The sequence below is a fragment of the Meriones unguiculatus genome, chromosome 10, assembly GCF_030254825.1.
Source record: "Meriones unguiculatus strain TT.TT164.6M chromosome 10, Bangor_MerUng_6.1, whole genome shotgun sequence".
Taxonomy (NCBI): Eukaryota; Metazoa; Chordata; class Mammalia; order Rodentia; family Muridae; genus Meriones; species Meriones unguiculatus.
Window position 1 is genome coordinate 95,998,520 of NC_083358.1, and position 15,835 is coordinate 96,014,354.

The 15,835-nt window shown below is 40.6% G+C and overlaps 1 protein-coding gene across 2 annotated transcripts in view; it reads right to left on the reverse strand.

Moving 5' to 3' along the window:
• Window positions 1-15,835, reverse strand: part of Vav3 (vav guanine nucleotide exchange factor 3) — a 333,283-nt gene that overhangs the window by 167,765 nt on the left and 149,683 nt on the right. For both annotated transcript variants that reach the window (XM_060392876.1, XM_060392875.1), the window contains exons 6-11: window positions 15,634-15,726; window positions 12,702-12,770; window positions 11,281-11,384; window positions 9,072-9,171; window positions 4,484-4,579; window positions 1,108-1,176 (exon numbers count right to left, since the gene is read on the reverse strand). In XM_060392876.1, the coding sequence (XP_060248859.1) occupies window positions 1,108-1,176; window positions 4,484-4,579; window positions 9,072-9,171; window positions 11,281-11,384; window positions 12,702-12,770; window positions 15,634-15,726 (531 nt within the window). The remainder of the gene's footprint in view (window positions 1-1,107; window positions 1,177-4,483; window positions 4,580-9,071; window positions 9,172-11,280; window positions 11,385-12,701; window positions 12,771-15,633; window positions 15,727-15,835) is intronic.

The window sequence follows — 15,835 nt, forward strand, 5'->3', positions numbered from 1 at the left end:
CATTTTCCTGTTTTCTAAGCTTCCCCCCCTCCCCGCCCTTTAGCCTCTTTCACGCATCTGCAACAGGAACACAACTCTGCAAATAGCAATTCTTAACCATGTTCTCAGTGGAAGCTTGGCACAGATGACTTCTTTTTTTAATTTTAATTTTTATTTTTATACTAATTACAGTTTATTCACGTTGTATCCCAGCTGTAGCCCCCTCCCTGACTCCCTCCTTTCCTCATCTCCTCCCATGCCCCTCTCCAAGACTTCCCTAAGGACACAAAGTTTGTTTTTCTTCTAACCACGGTAAATGACCAAGTAATGGTCACGACACTCCCACTGTGATCATCCAAACAGAAGAGCCAATGCTGAGTCTGGCCCAGAGCACAGTTAAATAGCTAGACGATGCCCTGTCACTTCCTTTCAAAAACAAATGCTCAACTCTGTTTCAGTTACGACTCAAAGTCAAATGTGGAATGGGCTTTGAGACAGACATTCCTCGACAAGCCTACATCTATTATCTGGCCATCTGCCTTCTTGACTTTCAGGTTTAACTAGAAACAGAAACCCAAAGTGCAGCATCCACTGTGTGCAACCCAACAGAGGATCTTTCTGAGGAAAATGAAGCATGCTCGCGATCCTCAAGTCGGCCGCAGCCCTCTGCTTCTTCAGGCCAAGAGTTATAGAAGTAGCAAGGAGAAGAGTGTGAAACACAGTCGCTATCTAGAGTCACTCCTGGAAGCTATGCAAGTTAGCAAACCACACAAAAGCAGCTTTAGCATCCCTCTTGGTTTTACGACATTTTTGTCTGGCACTTAAATCCCTGTAAGAACTCCATTTCTGAGGCCGATGAAGGAAGAGTGCCCACAAGTTTGAGGCCACTTCGGGTTACATAGCAAGAACCAGGAAGTCTCAGTCTCAGAAAACCAGGCAATAGTGAATATTTCACTATTTCAGTAAGTCCGTTCGCTCTCCTCACCAATAAAAAGTGAGAATGTTAACAGCTTTGAGTGACTGTGTGTTCAGGTCAGGTCAGGGTATCACATATACGTGCTGGCAGCTTGGATGTCATCGTTTCCAGGCAGGAATATGATGAGCAAGTTCCCGCTGCAGCCGCCTCACCTTCATTGCGTCCAGAGCCAGCCTCAGGTTTGCCTTCTTGGTAGGATCATGGGTGTGTTTGACCAGTTCCTGTTTGGAAGACACAGGTTAGCAACGCTTTCTTTAAATTTGAAACCAACACTGAAGAGACAAGCACACAGAAGGTTTCAGACACTGCCATCAGTCTCTGCACAGTGTGATCATTTCCAGGTTCACAGACTCTTTTCTCAGCTGAACCCTACCGTCACCATTATAACTGTACTGTTTCCTGGATGTTCTGATGGACAGCCAGAGCTCAGGTGAATGGGTGCTTTCTACTCCCCTAAGACTGTTGATTCGAATACCACACCTCCATTTCAGGAACAAGAGGATGCTTTGTGGGTCATTGCTGTCACTGTTTTGCTCATATATCCTAAATTCCTGCATCCTCTTCGGTCTCAAATGGTTTCCTTTCTCTTAGAGAGTTGCTCTCACCCACATGTTCAGCCTTTTGTCCTTTTTTTACATATTCCACAAATTTGATCTCAACCACTGTCATATCAATTGTCAGCTAATGAGGCCATCTCTCTGCAGTCTATCTGCTCAGCTCAGATATCACAACCAATACCAGACTCACATGTCCAACTAAATAACAGTCTCACAGACCTCTAAGCTTAGTAAGTCCCAAACTTGCTCCAGCCTCATCCAAGATGAAGTGGCGACTGGAGGTGCTTGATTAAATAGCATCATTTCTGTTGGTGTAACACCTGAAGCCAAAACCTGAGTGGTATGCCAGGCTCTGACCTCCCCTTTTCTTCCCTATGTCTCCCTGATACTAAATTTGATTCTGCCCTGGACAGCACTTTCCTGGTGGTTCCCTAACACCGGCTCCTTGCCGTCTTTTCAAGCTGTTTATTCCTAAGTGTTTTTGAGAAAGTTCAGTCTCTCCTTCCAGTAGTCTGTCCACAGCTCTGATACCAAGCAGGTTTCTAAACTCTGTGTCAGGTCTTGTCTCTAGCGCCTGGTTAGACTTCTGTGACGTCCCCAGATGCTTCAGCTGTCACCCAATACCTCCTAGGAGTCATGCTCTGCGTCTGGAGTTTACAAATGGCTCTGAATCCGTTTCTCTCAGCTCCCACCCAGAAGATCTACTTTCAACCCACACTAAATAATCCACACTTCTCAAAGGTATTCATATGTAACCCATTGGACATGGTGTTTTCTTTTAGAAAGTTCCTCATCTTGTCTACCTGTCATACGCATGCTACTCCTTCAAAGCCCAAGCCACAGATTACCCCTCTCTAAAAAGGGGAGACAAAGCCTGCAGTTGGGTTCCCAGCACACTGAGGTGTAGTTACTGAGTCCTTTGTCTCTTCTGTGTACCCATCACATCGTGTTACACTTCAAAGGTTGCATTGGCTTGTTCTTCTAAATGGCGAGCCGTACTGGGGTGGGTCCTGTCATACAATGCATTCCTAATACTGTTTGGCACATTTAAAAAAGGAAGGGGGGAAAAAGAGCCCACTTGAAATTCTCTAAAGGCCCCAGTACTGGTTCTGTTTCTTGTTACAAATAGGACCTGCAGAAAGAGAGGGCTGCCAAGTATAAAAATCCACCAAAACTCTATTTTTATTCTCACTTTGTTAAACAAAATATTAAATCACTCTTAAAGTTTCCCAAACTCCCCATATAAAATATTTTAATTTCTCTTCTCTCATATATTATATCCTGAGTGCAGTTTCCCCTCCCTCCTCCTAGTCCCGTCTTGGCACCAGCACCTCCCCCACCCCATCCATTCCTCCTTTACTTCTCTTCAGAAAATGGCAGGCCTCCCATGGATATCAACCAAACATGGCTTATTAAGATGCAGTAAGACTAGACACCTCCCCCTGTATTTAGGCTGGATGATGCTTTTGGAAGGGGTCTCCAAAAGCAGGCAGAGGAGTCAGAGATAGCCCCTGCCCCTACTGTCAGGAGTGGCACAAGAAGACCAAGCAACACAACTGTAACATATATGCAGAGGGCCTTAGGTCAGACCCACGCCAGTTTCCCTGGTTGCCAGAAATATTTTAAATTTTGTGTCACTGTCGTAAAATCAACCAGCATCCAGAAGTGAATTCTCTGAGAAATCATGAGAGTGCAGTAGTAAGGAGAAAATCTACATGCTAATAACCATAGTTGTTCAGCAAATTCCTAGACACCAGACAAACACAAAATACTTAAAAAAAAAAATCTAAAATTTTTATCAACATAGAGTGCCCAAAATAAAGCTTCCTGTTAAAAAAAAAAATCATGGAATAACATGTATTCTTGAAATCTAAAATACAAGACAGCAGAAGAAAAATAGCAGCATAAGTCAGAAGTTTCAAAAACATATAATTGTGTTTCTTAGTTTTTGAGTCTACACAAAATCTTACAAGGATCCAAAGTGTCTTTTTCTTGATCTGAACCTTCTAAATTCTTCAATCAGTACTTCACTATATCAAAGTAACAAAATAAATTACAATCTTATTTTGGACCCATTTTTAGCTCCACGATGCCTTGAATTGCCTGAGTCGCCCTTATTATTTTTTCATAAAATCCAATTTGATTAAGTTGCTTTGAGTTTATGTCTCATAAATGTTTTAATGCATTTTTAAGGAATAATCAAGGTTTGAATTTTTCTGATTTCTCAGTAGAACCAAAATAGAAGTGACTAATAATTGCATGGCTACAGTTCAAGAAATTGAATATATAAGACGCACAAAGCGAAGACGACTCAGAATTCTATTCCACATGCAGGTAGTAGATCTTTTTAAAATGACATTCCTCGTGCATCATCTGGGCAGGAAGACCAATACAATAAGACATTTCTTTGGAGCAGAACTAATGAGCCTCCTGGTATAGCTATCAAATTAAATTTATAAGACTCTCCACCCTCATTAGAGGACTAACCGTGGAAACCATAAACTTTGTGGGTTATAGTAAGAATCTCCTCACAATAGATGTCGCCTTATTATATTTAGTGCAGTGAAAAAGCCATACAGCCCGTGACACAATCTTCACTTAATTATTGTGGTAAGCCAGAGAGTCTAATGCGGGTAATCTGATCAAATTAGTATGTTGACTCACTGGCAAATGATTATTGCTAACTCTGGAAGATGCTGTGGAAGGCATATTTGTACTTGCTTCACTCTTTTTTTTTTCTTCTTCTTCTTCTTATCCCGTTAAAGAACACAAAATGTGTCTTTTTAATGAAGACAGAATCCAGGTTTGTTTTTCGTTTGTTTGGTTGGTTTTCGCAAAGAGGAAGATAAAATGCCTAGCTGTCGCAGCCATCTCACTCAGCCCTGACTATCTGGACAATCGGCGGCACGGTGGATGCCCATGGTGTTCTGTGGGATCAACAGATGCACCGCAGAGTTGTGACAGTACAGACCTGAAGGAGGAGGTGGTACTTCAGCACACGCTGCATGGGCACGACCAGCAAATCACGCAGAGTGAATTTCCCGTTATTTGCTCTTTTGGAACATTCCTAATGCAACGGATTTCAAATTTTTGTTAGTTTACTCAAAGGGAGTCAAGAAAGCACGACAAATTGCAAAGTCCACAAGTATAATCCTTATAAAATATTTTTTGCTCTTTTCCTTGGCAATACTTATGTTCAAAAATATAGTCAGGTTTTTTTAAGCACTTATAGTATTTCAAATCGTAACTTGGATCAAATAGAAGACTTATGAGTAAAGATTATTTTTATAGCACATAATCCTATCCAGTTTTCCTTTGGAGCTCTACCTCCCGCGTTCCCCTCAGGCTTCTGAACCACAGAGTGGCAAACCTTCACTCATTAAGGCCATGTGGGCTTACCTAACATCATGCTTTGGCCTCATCAGTTCTATCCAAACACTCTTTCCAGTCTGCAGAAGAAACCACCATCCCCTTTCCAAAGCTTTCCACCAGGCTTTATGAAGAATTTCTGTCAAAACCATTTTATTTATCTCTTCCTCCCTCCCTCCTGTCTTCCCTCTTTTGTCTTTCCCTGTGTACGCATTTACCATGTAGCCACTTAACTATCATTGTAAAGAGTATCTGCCCCAGTAATACCTTTTGGATTAAAGACATGTCCCTTAAGCCTCTAAACAACAACAACAACTCTGTTTGCTCAATAAATATTTATTGAATTAAATGAGCTGGAATATTCAGTTGAACGTTAAAATATAAATGTGCTGCCATCGTTAATATTTTAAAGCCTCAGATTTTACATACTTAATCCTCTCAAAAAAATGCTTTATGCTGGGCATGCGGTACATGTCTATACTTCTAGCACCCAAGCGCCTGAGGCAGGAGGATTGATGTAAGTGTGAGGCTACCTAGTAAATCTTGTTATAAAACAAACAAAAAGTGTACTTTAAAAATAATATTGACTTCTTCACTCTTGATTGTAGCTGTGACCTTGGGGTAAATAATTTTAATTTGAAGTATTAACATACAAATGCCTAGCCATGTGACTTGGGCAAGTCACTGTTAGCTAAATACACCTTCGAGGAATTTTTCTTGATTAAATAATTTGAAGTGGGAAGACCCATCTTTAATCCTGACCTTTTGAGGGGGGAAGGTCCACCTTTAATCTAGGCCACATCTTCTGGTGGAAGCCTATATAAAGGACATGGAAAAGGGAAGCTTTTGTTCTTTGCCTGATTGCCCTCTCTTACTAGTCCAGTCTTTCACTGGAATTAGAGCCTACTTATTCAGGGTTTGAGTATACACTGTAGACAAGCTGGGATATCCATCTTCATGGACTGAAGAGCTACTAGATTCTTAGACTTTCCTTTGATAGCCAGCCATCGTTGAACTAGCTGGACCACCATCTGTAAACCATTCTAATAAATTCCCTTTTCATACAGGTTTCTAGATAGGTTTACAGAACCCTGAGTAATGCAGATTTTAGTGCCAGGAATGGGAAATAGATTCATTCTATCAAGTCTGTTCCTCTAGAGAATCCTATATAAATGGTATTATTCCAAAAGATGCCAAACAGCAAAATGGCAAAGAACATTGCTAGAGAAAAACCTCATGAGTTCAATATTCTTCATGTGCCAGACCAAGTGCTTCTTCAAAGTACAGAGTTACTTATAATATGTGGGCTATGAATTTGTTCCTTTGCCTACTCTTAGCTTTTCTCGCACCTTCAAAGGCATTATCAGGAGCTATGACATTAATGCCAGTGATTCTAATAACCATGATGACTTCATGAGTGTGTTTGACTACAGATCTAGGGGAAGCTGTGCTAGAAAAGAATATGCTGACTAGTTACCTGTGTCTCAATTAACACAGTTCATTTGGAAGATAAATGTTTCAATAGAGTTCCTGTATGTACATGGATTAACATGTGTTTGGAAGCCAAAAGACAACTGCAGGTGTTGTTTCTCTGGAGCCATCTTCCTTGGTTACGGGGTCTCTTATTGGTCTGGCACTCAGCAAGAAGGCTGTATCAGATGGCCAGCAAGCCTTGGGGATAGATGGGTTCTTCCCATCTTCCACTCCCAGAGGTAAAAGCATATTCATGTGCCATCACATCCAGCTTTTCATTGTGACTTCTGGAGACTGATCTGAGGGCCTCATGCTTGCACAGAAAGCTCTTCACTGACTGTGCTATCTCCCCAGCCCATGAGGTCAACAGCTTCCCTGTATCCGTAGATTACAAGTATTCCAGATCATGACTCTCAGCTAGGAGGTCAAATCATTACTATAAGGACCGGGTCTTCTCTCGCCATTGCATTTTAAGCTCCTTAGGATGGCAGAGTTCTTGTAACTCTGCATTTCCATTGGGATGTAGGCCGTCAGTGCAAGGGATGGAAATTTGAACATGTAAAATCAAAAAAGTTCACTTAAAGTGATTGGGGGCAGGGAGCAGAATCAGTTTGTTGAAGTTCCAAGCTCATGGGGAAAATACATTTTTGGCATCAACTATACTGCAGCTGGAGACTGGGGTATAAATTTTTATCATTGAAAGTAAAAAATAAAAAAAACCATAAGCAACGCTTCTTAAATAACCCCATCATACACTTGGCCTAAACCCAATCTTAACTGAAAGCACTATCATTGAGTTTAAGCTCAGGCTCAAAAGAAGGGACAGTCTCTTACCCCATTCCCTATGTTACCTTGATTCCAAAGTAGAAAAGACACACATACTCACGCATCAGAAAAATAACAACCAGAAAACATACACAGAAGCACTAACGAAAGAAAATGGAAACGACAGGCGTCAAGAGGAAGACAGCTTTCATAACATCCTGCGGGGCGCCCGTGTTACACTTTCTCATTAAATTCTCCCAAGTCAGGCCCTGCTCAAAAGTGGGACATCTGAGCCCAGCGAGAGGCAGCACGCTGAGCTGCAGCCTCTCACTTGCAGCCTTTCAACTCAGCCTGAGGCCTCTCCTCTCCCGAGACTGGCGCATCGTGGACAGGCTGTACAGTCCTGGGGTGCATGTCCTGTGCGGAGCTTTGACACTAATTCTGAGAGAGGAGCAGCCATTCAACAGGGCTGAGAGCCACAGAAGTCTGACAGACAACATGCTGACTCCCACCTCGAACCACAGTTTTATACCTTCATTTAAGAAAAAAAGAAAAAAAAAAGCTGCTTTAACTACCGTTCCACTCTGAACTAATAACATGAGCTGTAAAGTTTTATTTTATCATCATATCTATTTGAGTCAAGGTAGCCTAGACCTCTACACTTATGAGTGTCCTTTCTCTATGAAGAGCATTAACCTTTGGTGCCAATGATACTTTAAGGATGTCATTTACTGGTGACTAAACTGTCTCTAGATATAAGGTCACCGTCATCAAGGGACACTATGAAATACTCGGTACCCTGCCATTGTGCCTCCTAAGCAATAACGCCTTTCCATGGAAGATGGAAGTGATGGAATCATGCTCGCTGTGCTGAAACAAGAAAGGGCTATGATTTGAAAGGCTTTCCCCTCTTTTCTGTTCATCGTGGATAAACTAAACAAAGAAAGGGAGAACGGAGATACTGAAGTAGCAACAAAAAAATATCGTTAAAGATACTATTCCATATAACAACCATTTTTCAGAGGTTCTTTGAACATCTAAACTCTTATGGAATATAATTAATACATATAAAGTATGACTTTGGGGGAGTGGAGGGGTCCTGAGATACATATAAATACATTCACACATATGTGGATAGATATGTGTGCGTCTGTGTCTCTGTGTGTATGTGTGTATGTGTGTGTGTGTGTGTGTGTGTGTGTGTGTGTGCCTCTATGTGTCTGTGTCTGAGTATGGTCCACACCGGCCTCACACTTGCAATCCTTCTGCCTTGGCCCCTCAGGTGATGGGATTGTAGATGTTTATCACCATCCTCACCTCCCAAGCCATGACTTAGCAAAAGCCTCCAGTCTTACTATCTTTCCATCTATTCCTCTGAAGTGACTGTTCCAACTTACTCAGACAGCCTTCTCACAGTCACATGGAACTTTGTTTTTGTTTTGTTTTGTTTTGTTTTGTTTTTACATTTGTATGTCTGTCTACTCTTCTTTCTTATGGGCAATACCTATGTATTTTATACATGTGCAAATGCCTTATGCTATGCAAAAACCCTTGACATACACACACACACACACACACACACAGAGAGAGACAGAGACAGAGACAGAGACAGAGATGGAAAAACCCTATCTATCCTGTACCTCTCACTACGGAGGTAACTCACTCATGACCTCCCTACACCCAGCCTTTTCAACCACAGAATAAGAGAGTTATTAGAACACACATCACAGTAAAAAAGACCTAAGGAAAGAATGTCCTATAAAACCCACAGCCACAAAGTTAGGTTCTGCTCCCGCTACAATTACCACCATAGCTTTGACTAACAACATGGCCATCTTTTTAAATAGTTTATAAAACCGGAGTGAGGTTATATTTTGCACACATGAGGTAGAGGGATACACTGCTAAACTTTGTCTTTAAGTGATAAACAAATCATAGGAATGAAAAGGCACCTCCAACTTCAGTTTGACATCTTCTTTTGTCTTAGAGATGTAGTCTAGGTTAGAGATGGCCGACTCCACTCCACTGCAGTACTGCCCATAAATAACCAATCTGAAAGGAAGAAGATAAACCTGTAAGGCAGAAGGAAACAAGCAGAGGAAGAAAGAGGGAATGCCCAGATCTTTAAAGTCATACTCAGGGCTATAAAGCAGTAACAGGATTTTTAAAAGATTTATTTATTTTATTTTATTGGTACATACACTCACACATATGAACATGCTTGCACTTGTATGGGTACCACATCTACACAGGTACCCAAAGAGGCCACAAAAGCATGCTGGGTTCCCAGGAACTAAAGTTACTGGCAGCTATAATGTGGGACTTTGGGAACGGAACCTTGATCCTCTGCAAAGGCATCAAGTGTTCTCCACCCATGAGCATTCTCTCCGGCCCCGAGACTCTTTCTAACATACACTTCATGCAAAGTGAGGGCCATTCACATTGACAGTAGCGAAAGGACAATTTTGGTTCCAAATTAGAATAAGACTGAGTCCATGTATATTTTATAGAAGACAGATTTTACAATGCTGCTTAGTGACTGCTAATGTTATTTGAATATATATATATATATATCAAAAAATTCTTTAAGCTTTTATTGAAGATAAACTTTTTACTGTTTACTAATACTCAAGACAGTTATATTTTCTACTACAATTTTATTACAGTCGCCAGGACTCCACCCATTAATAAACCTTCCACTCCTTGCTGCATTTAATTACGGAACATACATCATCCGAGAAGTGGGAAGAGAGGCCTGAACCCCTCACACGGAGGATAACTCACACTGCACGGAGTCTGCCCCCCAAGGACATCTCCACATCCCAGATATCCTGCAAAGAGGCTATTAGCTCTGTTGTTCCTTTTATCTCTCCACTGGCTAAAAGTACTAATAAACTGTTAATGTTTATCAAGAGCTGACACAAAGCAATTCATTAGCCACTGCTTAGTGTTAGGAATTATGTTGCTTCGTTTAAAATGAGAGAGCAGTATATTTGAAGCCGGAAAAAAAAAAAAAGATATTCCATGTTAGGGGAAAGATACATAGATCTGTCTCTGTCTGTTTCTCTCTCTCTCTCTCTCTCTCTCTCTCTCTCTCTGTGTGTGTGTGTGTGTGTGTATACTTATATTTTCATGTGTATATATGTGTTTGTGTGTATAGATTTGTATATGTATTTGTGTGTGTGCATGTCTATATGCACTTGTGGTGTGTATGTATGTATGTGTGTCTGTTTGTGTGTATGTGTGTGTCTTTCTATATATGTATGTGTGCATGTATTTGTATGTTTGTGGTGTGTTTGTGTTGTGTGTATTTGTGTCTATCTGTGTCTCTCTGTGTGTGCATTTGTGTGTGTTTGTGTATGTGTCTCATATTAGTCTGGAGCTAAGCTGGCTGACCAGTAAGCCTCAAGGATCTGTCTGTGTCTGCTCCCTGCCCCCATGCCCAGGGTTGGGAATGTAAATTTTTATAAGGGTTCTGAAGACTCATCACATTCACATGGTAAACGTTTCTATCAAGCTTATCTCCCAGACCAAGAATTCACTGTCTTTGACTATAAATCTTATGTTCCATTTTTTTTTTCAAATTGTAAAATATTAGAGTAGCAACTCCTCTTTCCCATTACTACAGAGAGGAAAGGGAAGAGCCCAATCATCAATATGTTAGTGAAGATTACATCATTCAGGAGTGACAAGCCCCAAGGAAAAACCTTAGCCTGTTTGTTTCTCTGCCATGGAAAAATTTAAATGCTATACTGGGTATGCATTTAAAACTTTTTATTATGCATGTACAAGTGTTTGTCTGCATGTATACATGTGCATTGCATATAGATTTAGTGTCTACAAGCCAACGAGGACATTAGATCACCTGGAAGTGGAGTTAAAGATAGTTGTAAGTAGACATGGATACTGGGAATCGAACTTCTACAAGAACAATCAGTACTCTGAACTGCTGAACATCTCGCCAGCCTAGTATCATCATCATCGTCGTCGTCGTCAACAACATCTAAAGCTCAAACTACTTCCTTGAGATGACCCATGTGATGTTCTAATTTCTGTCTACAAGTATTTTAATAAACAAAAGAAATACATACTTCCATTTTAATACTAACATTTACTCTAATTCCAAACCAATACCCACACATGTTTAAATGCAAAAGTTACCTTTCCTTGTAGTTAATAAAAACTTGATACAAGTTCTGGTCATCTTTATTTACAATGGAATCATGGATCTCTTGCATCAAGCTCCGATGAACTTTTACAAGGTCCTTAGAAAAGAAAACATTGTAAAGAAAAATAAAAATCAGAAACAGAAACCACACCCCAACCAGAGTTTCCGCTGTGGCCAGACTCAGAGAGAAGAAGGATGAAGAGGGTAGAGGTAAAGGGTAGGAGGAAGCAGGAGAGGAGAAAGAAAGATATAGGCACGGTAAATAGTAATTTTAGTAGGAATAGAAATAGCAGTGTACAATGAAACCAGAAACTATCTTACTTGCTATTATAGGTGAATTTAGTCTTTGAATAAAAATATACACAGCTGTTTAATTTTATAATCATTGCAAATTTTTAAAACAGAACTAATCAAGTACTTACTGTTTTATTGATGGATTAAAGTAATGACTCATGTCCTTGGGACAGAGACGCAGATCTCTCCTTTGGTCAATTAGCGGTGTCCTAGTGCTAAGCTGACAACAATCAGACTAAATTGCTTGAAACCAGACAACTAATGACACAAAAATGTAGGAAAGAAATTATGCTAGACAGTTGACTACAGCAACTCAAAAGTCTGAATTTCATTTTTATTCTGATAAGCAAGTCATTTTCAGCAGCCAGGGAATGTGTGTCATAGTGTGGAAATGAGGAAATTTGAATCATGTTCTCAATTCTCCATTATCTCTTTCTATATACCTCAGAGCACAGAGAAACATGACAGCCACCTTGTTCTTTGTAGGCTGAAAACTGAAGATGAGTATGTCATCTCTAGTATTTTGCTGGGTAAGAGCCATAAGAGCGGGGACCATCGAACTAGGCGAATGAGCACAGTATGGGGGTTCAGAGAGGTTCCTACTTCCTAGAATGGCACGTTTGGGTTTTTAATGCGATGTCTCCATTTGCTATTGTGAGCATTTTCTTCTTATAGGACAATAACAAAGAAAAAGAAAGGAAATTGTGAATCTAAATGTAAGTTGAGGTAGACACAACCACAAGCAGATCTGACCGCCAATGGGCGAAGGGCAAAACGAAGGAATGGAGGAAGGCAAATGGCATTCCAGGGGCTACACCAGGGAATACCGAGACAAACAGCCAGACAGCGCCATCACGATTACTTAACTGAGAGCGCCGCTGCGTAGGACAAGGCGGGGATAAGATGTGCACCTTACCTATCCGTTCGTGCACAGCAGGCATTCCTAAACGACCTTGGGTTAAAGATGCCGTGGGAGTTTTTCAAAAGGGTACAGATATGAGAACTCGGGAAGCCAAGATTCACAGAAACCACAAGTAAAGTGATAAAGTGAGGTTCGTGAGCCCGCTAAAAAGTGAAGACTTCTTAGAAACCACACACCACCTGTCACAACTTTACTTACAGGAATGTTGATAAATACTGAATCGAATTCTGCTGCCGTCAGAAATCTTTTCAACGGTGCCATGAAATACTACCAGGAGACAAGAGAAAAGTCGCTTTAACTTAGCATAAGTTTGCCTACTCTACATGATGATTTTTTTTTTTTTTATCAACCGGCAAAATTTATTAAAGGTCAGTTATTTATTGCATTATAAATACAAATACTAGAAAATATTTTCTCTATATTGAAAACTTTGCACTAAACAGCTAAGCACACATTCTGTGACTAAAGCACTCGCCACACAAGCATGAATATCTGAGTTCAGATCCCCAGAATCCGTGAAAAATGCTGTGCAGATGTGGCAGGCACCTATAAACACAGCACTTAGAAGCTAAGTCAGGGATTCCTGGAGCAAGCAGACAGCTAGACTATCTGCAATCAGTGCTCAGGATTCTGCAAGCGACCCTGTCTCAACAAAGGAAGTGGAGAACAATAGAGGAAGACACATAACAAGAACTTCGCGCCTCCATTCACATGTACACACGTGCACATACATGTAAAGACACAAACACATGTGCATGCATATCGCACTCATATATAAGCAAACAAAGACATAAAAACAAGCTGGGACATTTAAATTACAAGACAAAATGCTTCTGAAAGTTAGAAAGAACACTGTTGACCAAGCAGGTAAGCAATGGCAGCTTCTGGAGATGTGCTTGAGGACACAGACTCCCAGGATGAATCATCTACTCTCGTAGTTTGTACACCGTTTCCATTCCTCACTCGAGACGTTAGCATCAAGCTTGTACCTTTCTTTCACTGTGAGGAATCTTCTTATCTGTCTAGATGACCCTTGCAGGAACCCCACTTGTCAGTTCCTTTCTTCCCAATCATCGTCACACCTCAAGATACTGTCATTATCAATAGCTGTGTATGCTTCTCAGATTAATTTCAAGCATCCTTCTCTCTGAACCCTACATCCAGCCTGCGAGGCTTTTTTTTTTTTAAGAAATTCTCTAACCCTACTGTGTCCAGTCTACTGGGTCTCACATCCTTCACGGCCTTGCTCCTCTCCCTACCTAGTCTTCAGCCCACTGTCCGAATGACTTCCCTCCCCCCCCCACCTTTCTTTCTCCCTCCCTTCTTCCACTCCTTCTTCCTCTTCCTCTTTCTTCTACTATATTTTTCTAAGAAATCAAACCACCACTGGCTATATCTAGCTTGCCATGTATTTTACAGATCCATAGACTATACTGATAGTTTAATTAAAAAAAAAAAAAAACATAAAGTACAATGGGTTCAGTAATGCTACAGGTCTACACAGTTTTCCTAATTAACTGACTCTTTCAGTGTCCTAAGCAACTCTTCTGTACCGTCCCTTTTCCAACAGCTAAAAAAACTTTCAACTGGTTCTCATTTTGCTAGCCTATAAATGTGGGAGTTACAGGGGTGGCCTAAGAACATGCCTTTCCTGCCATGACCTTATTTAGTACTGGAGACTAAAGGCCCTATCTGTACATAACAAACTTTCCTATCAACATAAGACTTGCATCTTTAATATCTGCCTCAATACATCCCAGTGGAAGTCTAAGTTTAACTGTCCAAGAGATTCATGACTTCTCTCCATCTTGTTAAATAGCATTACCATTCATGCATTCACACAGGCCAAAGTTTAGAAGCTATCTTTGCTTATTCCTTCTTTCACAATCCAATGCTGGGTCTAACGTGACAAATTATTCCAAAGTCTGACTTCCCCTATGGTCTCCTTCTGTATCACAATTTCTTGTCATCCTGATTATTATAATACCCTTCTATTTTCTCCTACTTCCCATTCTTGCTTCACAAGAGTCAGAGTGCAGTGATAAAGGCTTAAAAACCTTTAGCTTTTGTCCCTATATGACTTGGTAGCCCACCAGTTCTATGGCCTCCTCCTCAATCTCCCTCACCCCTTCTGTCTACTTCACTGGACCGCTGCTATTTCATAAAGCGTAAGTTAAATACTGCCCCCATCTGATGCTCCTAGTGAACCCCCTCTGGATAGCCTTTCTCCTGGAACTCTCTTCAGTAGAACATGTACGTGGCTTGTGCCCTCACCTTTCTCGGCTGACGAACTAAGTGCCATGTTCTTACAGAGAGGTCTTCTGTTATCAACCTCTATACGATATCTCTAACCCATGCCCAGCCATTCTCTCATCCTGATTTTCTTCAGGTAACTTCCTACCCAACTGGCATTCTTATTTGCTTCAGCCTAAACTTTGCCACAATGCAGAAAGTACCACAAGAATCTACAGTCTTCCTGTCTTTGCTGCTTATCATCAGTTCCTAAAACAGTGCCATTTAGAGGTCGAGATAGCAATAAATAGCTGTAGAATGTATAAATCTGCTTTGATATCTTTATATTTATTTGGGAGGCTTTTATTGAGACATAATTCATGGTTCTCACAACTCAGCTATTTAGTTTGCAGTCCAATGGCTCTTAGATGTTCAGAGCTTTGCAGCCACCACAATCAATTTTAAATCTGTTTGTCACATAAAACATCCCACAAACTTTAGTTACTGGTCATACACCATTTCTCCTCCCAAGCAACCCACCCTCCTCAATCCATATACACACTACTCTTCCCTAAAGTTCCAGGAAACTGTTTTTGTGTGTGCCTATTCTGGGTATATAGATGCTTAAATATTCCTCCTCTCAAACATAAGCATATATCTTTTAACTATAATTCCTACCACCAAAGGCTGTACTGATCCAAATTCTACTTGCTACTTGTATGACTTCTGTGTTTTTAGATTATATTTGTAAGTAAGTCCATGTCATATATGCTTTCCTGAGCCCGGCATTCAGTGCAAATCTTAGAATATACATTCACATATATACACTGCAAAAGGAGCTGGTCTAGCACATAGCTTATGCAAGACAACCTTGGGGCTTCAATACCTGATGACTTACTTTTTCTATTGACTCTAAAGTCTCTGTATATTTTTCTTCTGTCTGCTTAATTTCTGCTAGGCAACAACTCCGTATATCATTTTCTTGTGATTTCTGCAGATAGGAAGATAAAATTAAAACTATTTAGTTGAATTCATACAACAATTTATCTAGGAAAGATCAAAATCACTGAGGATTTCCCTTACACTTTCCATTCTAACAA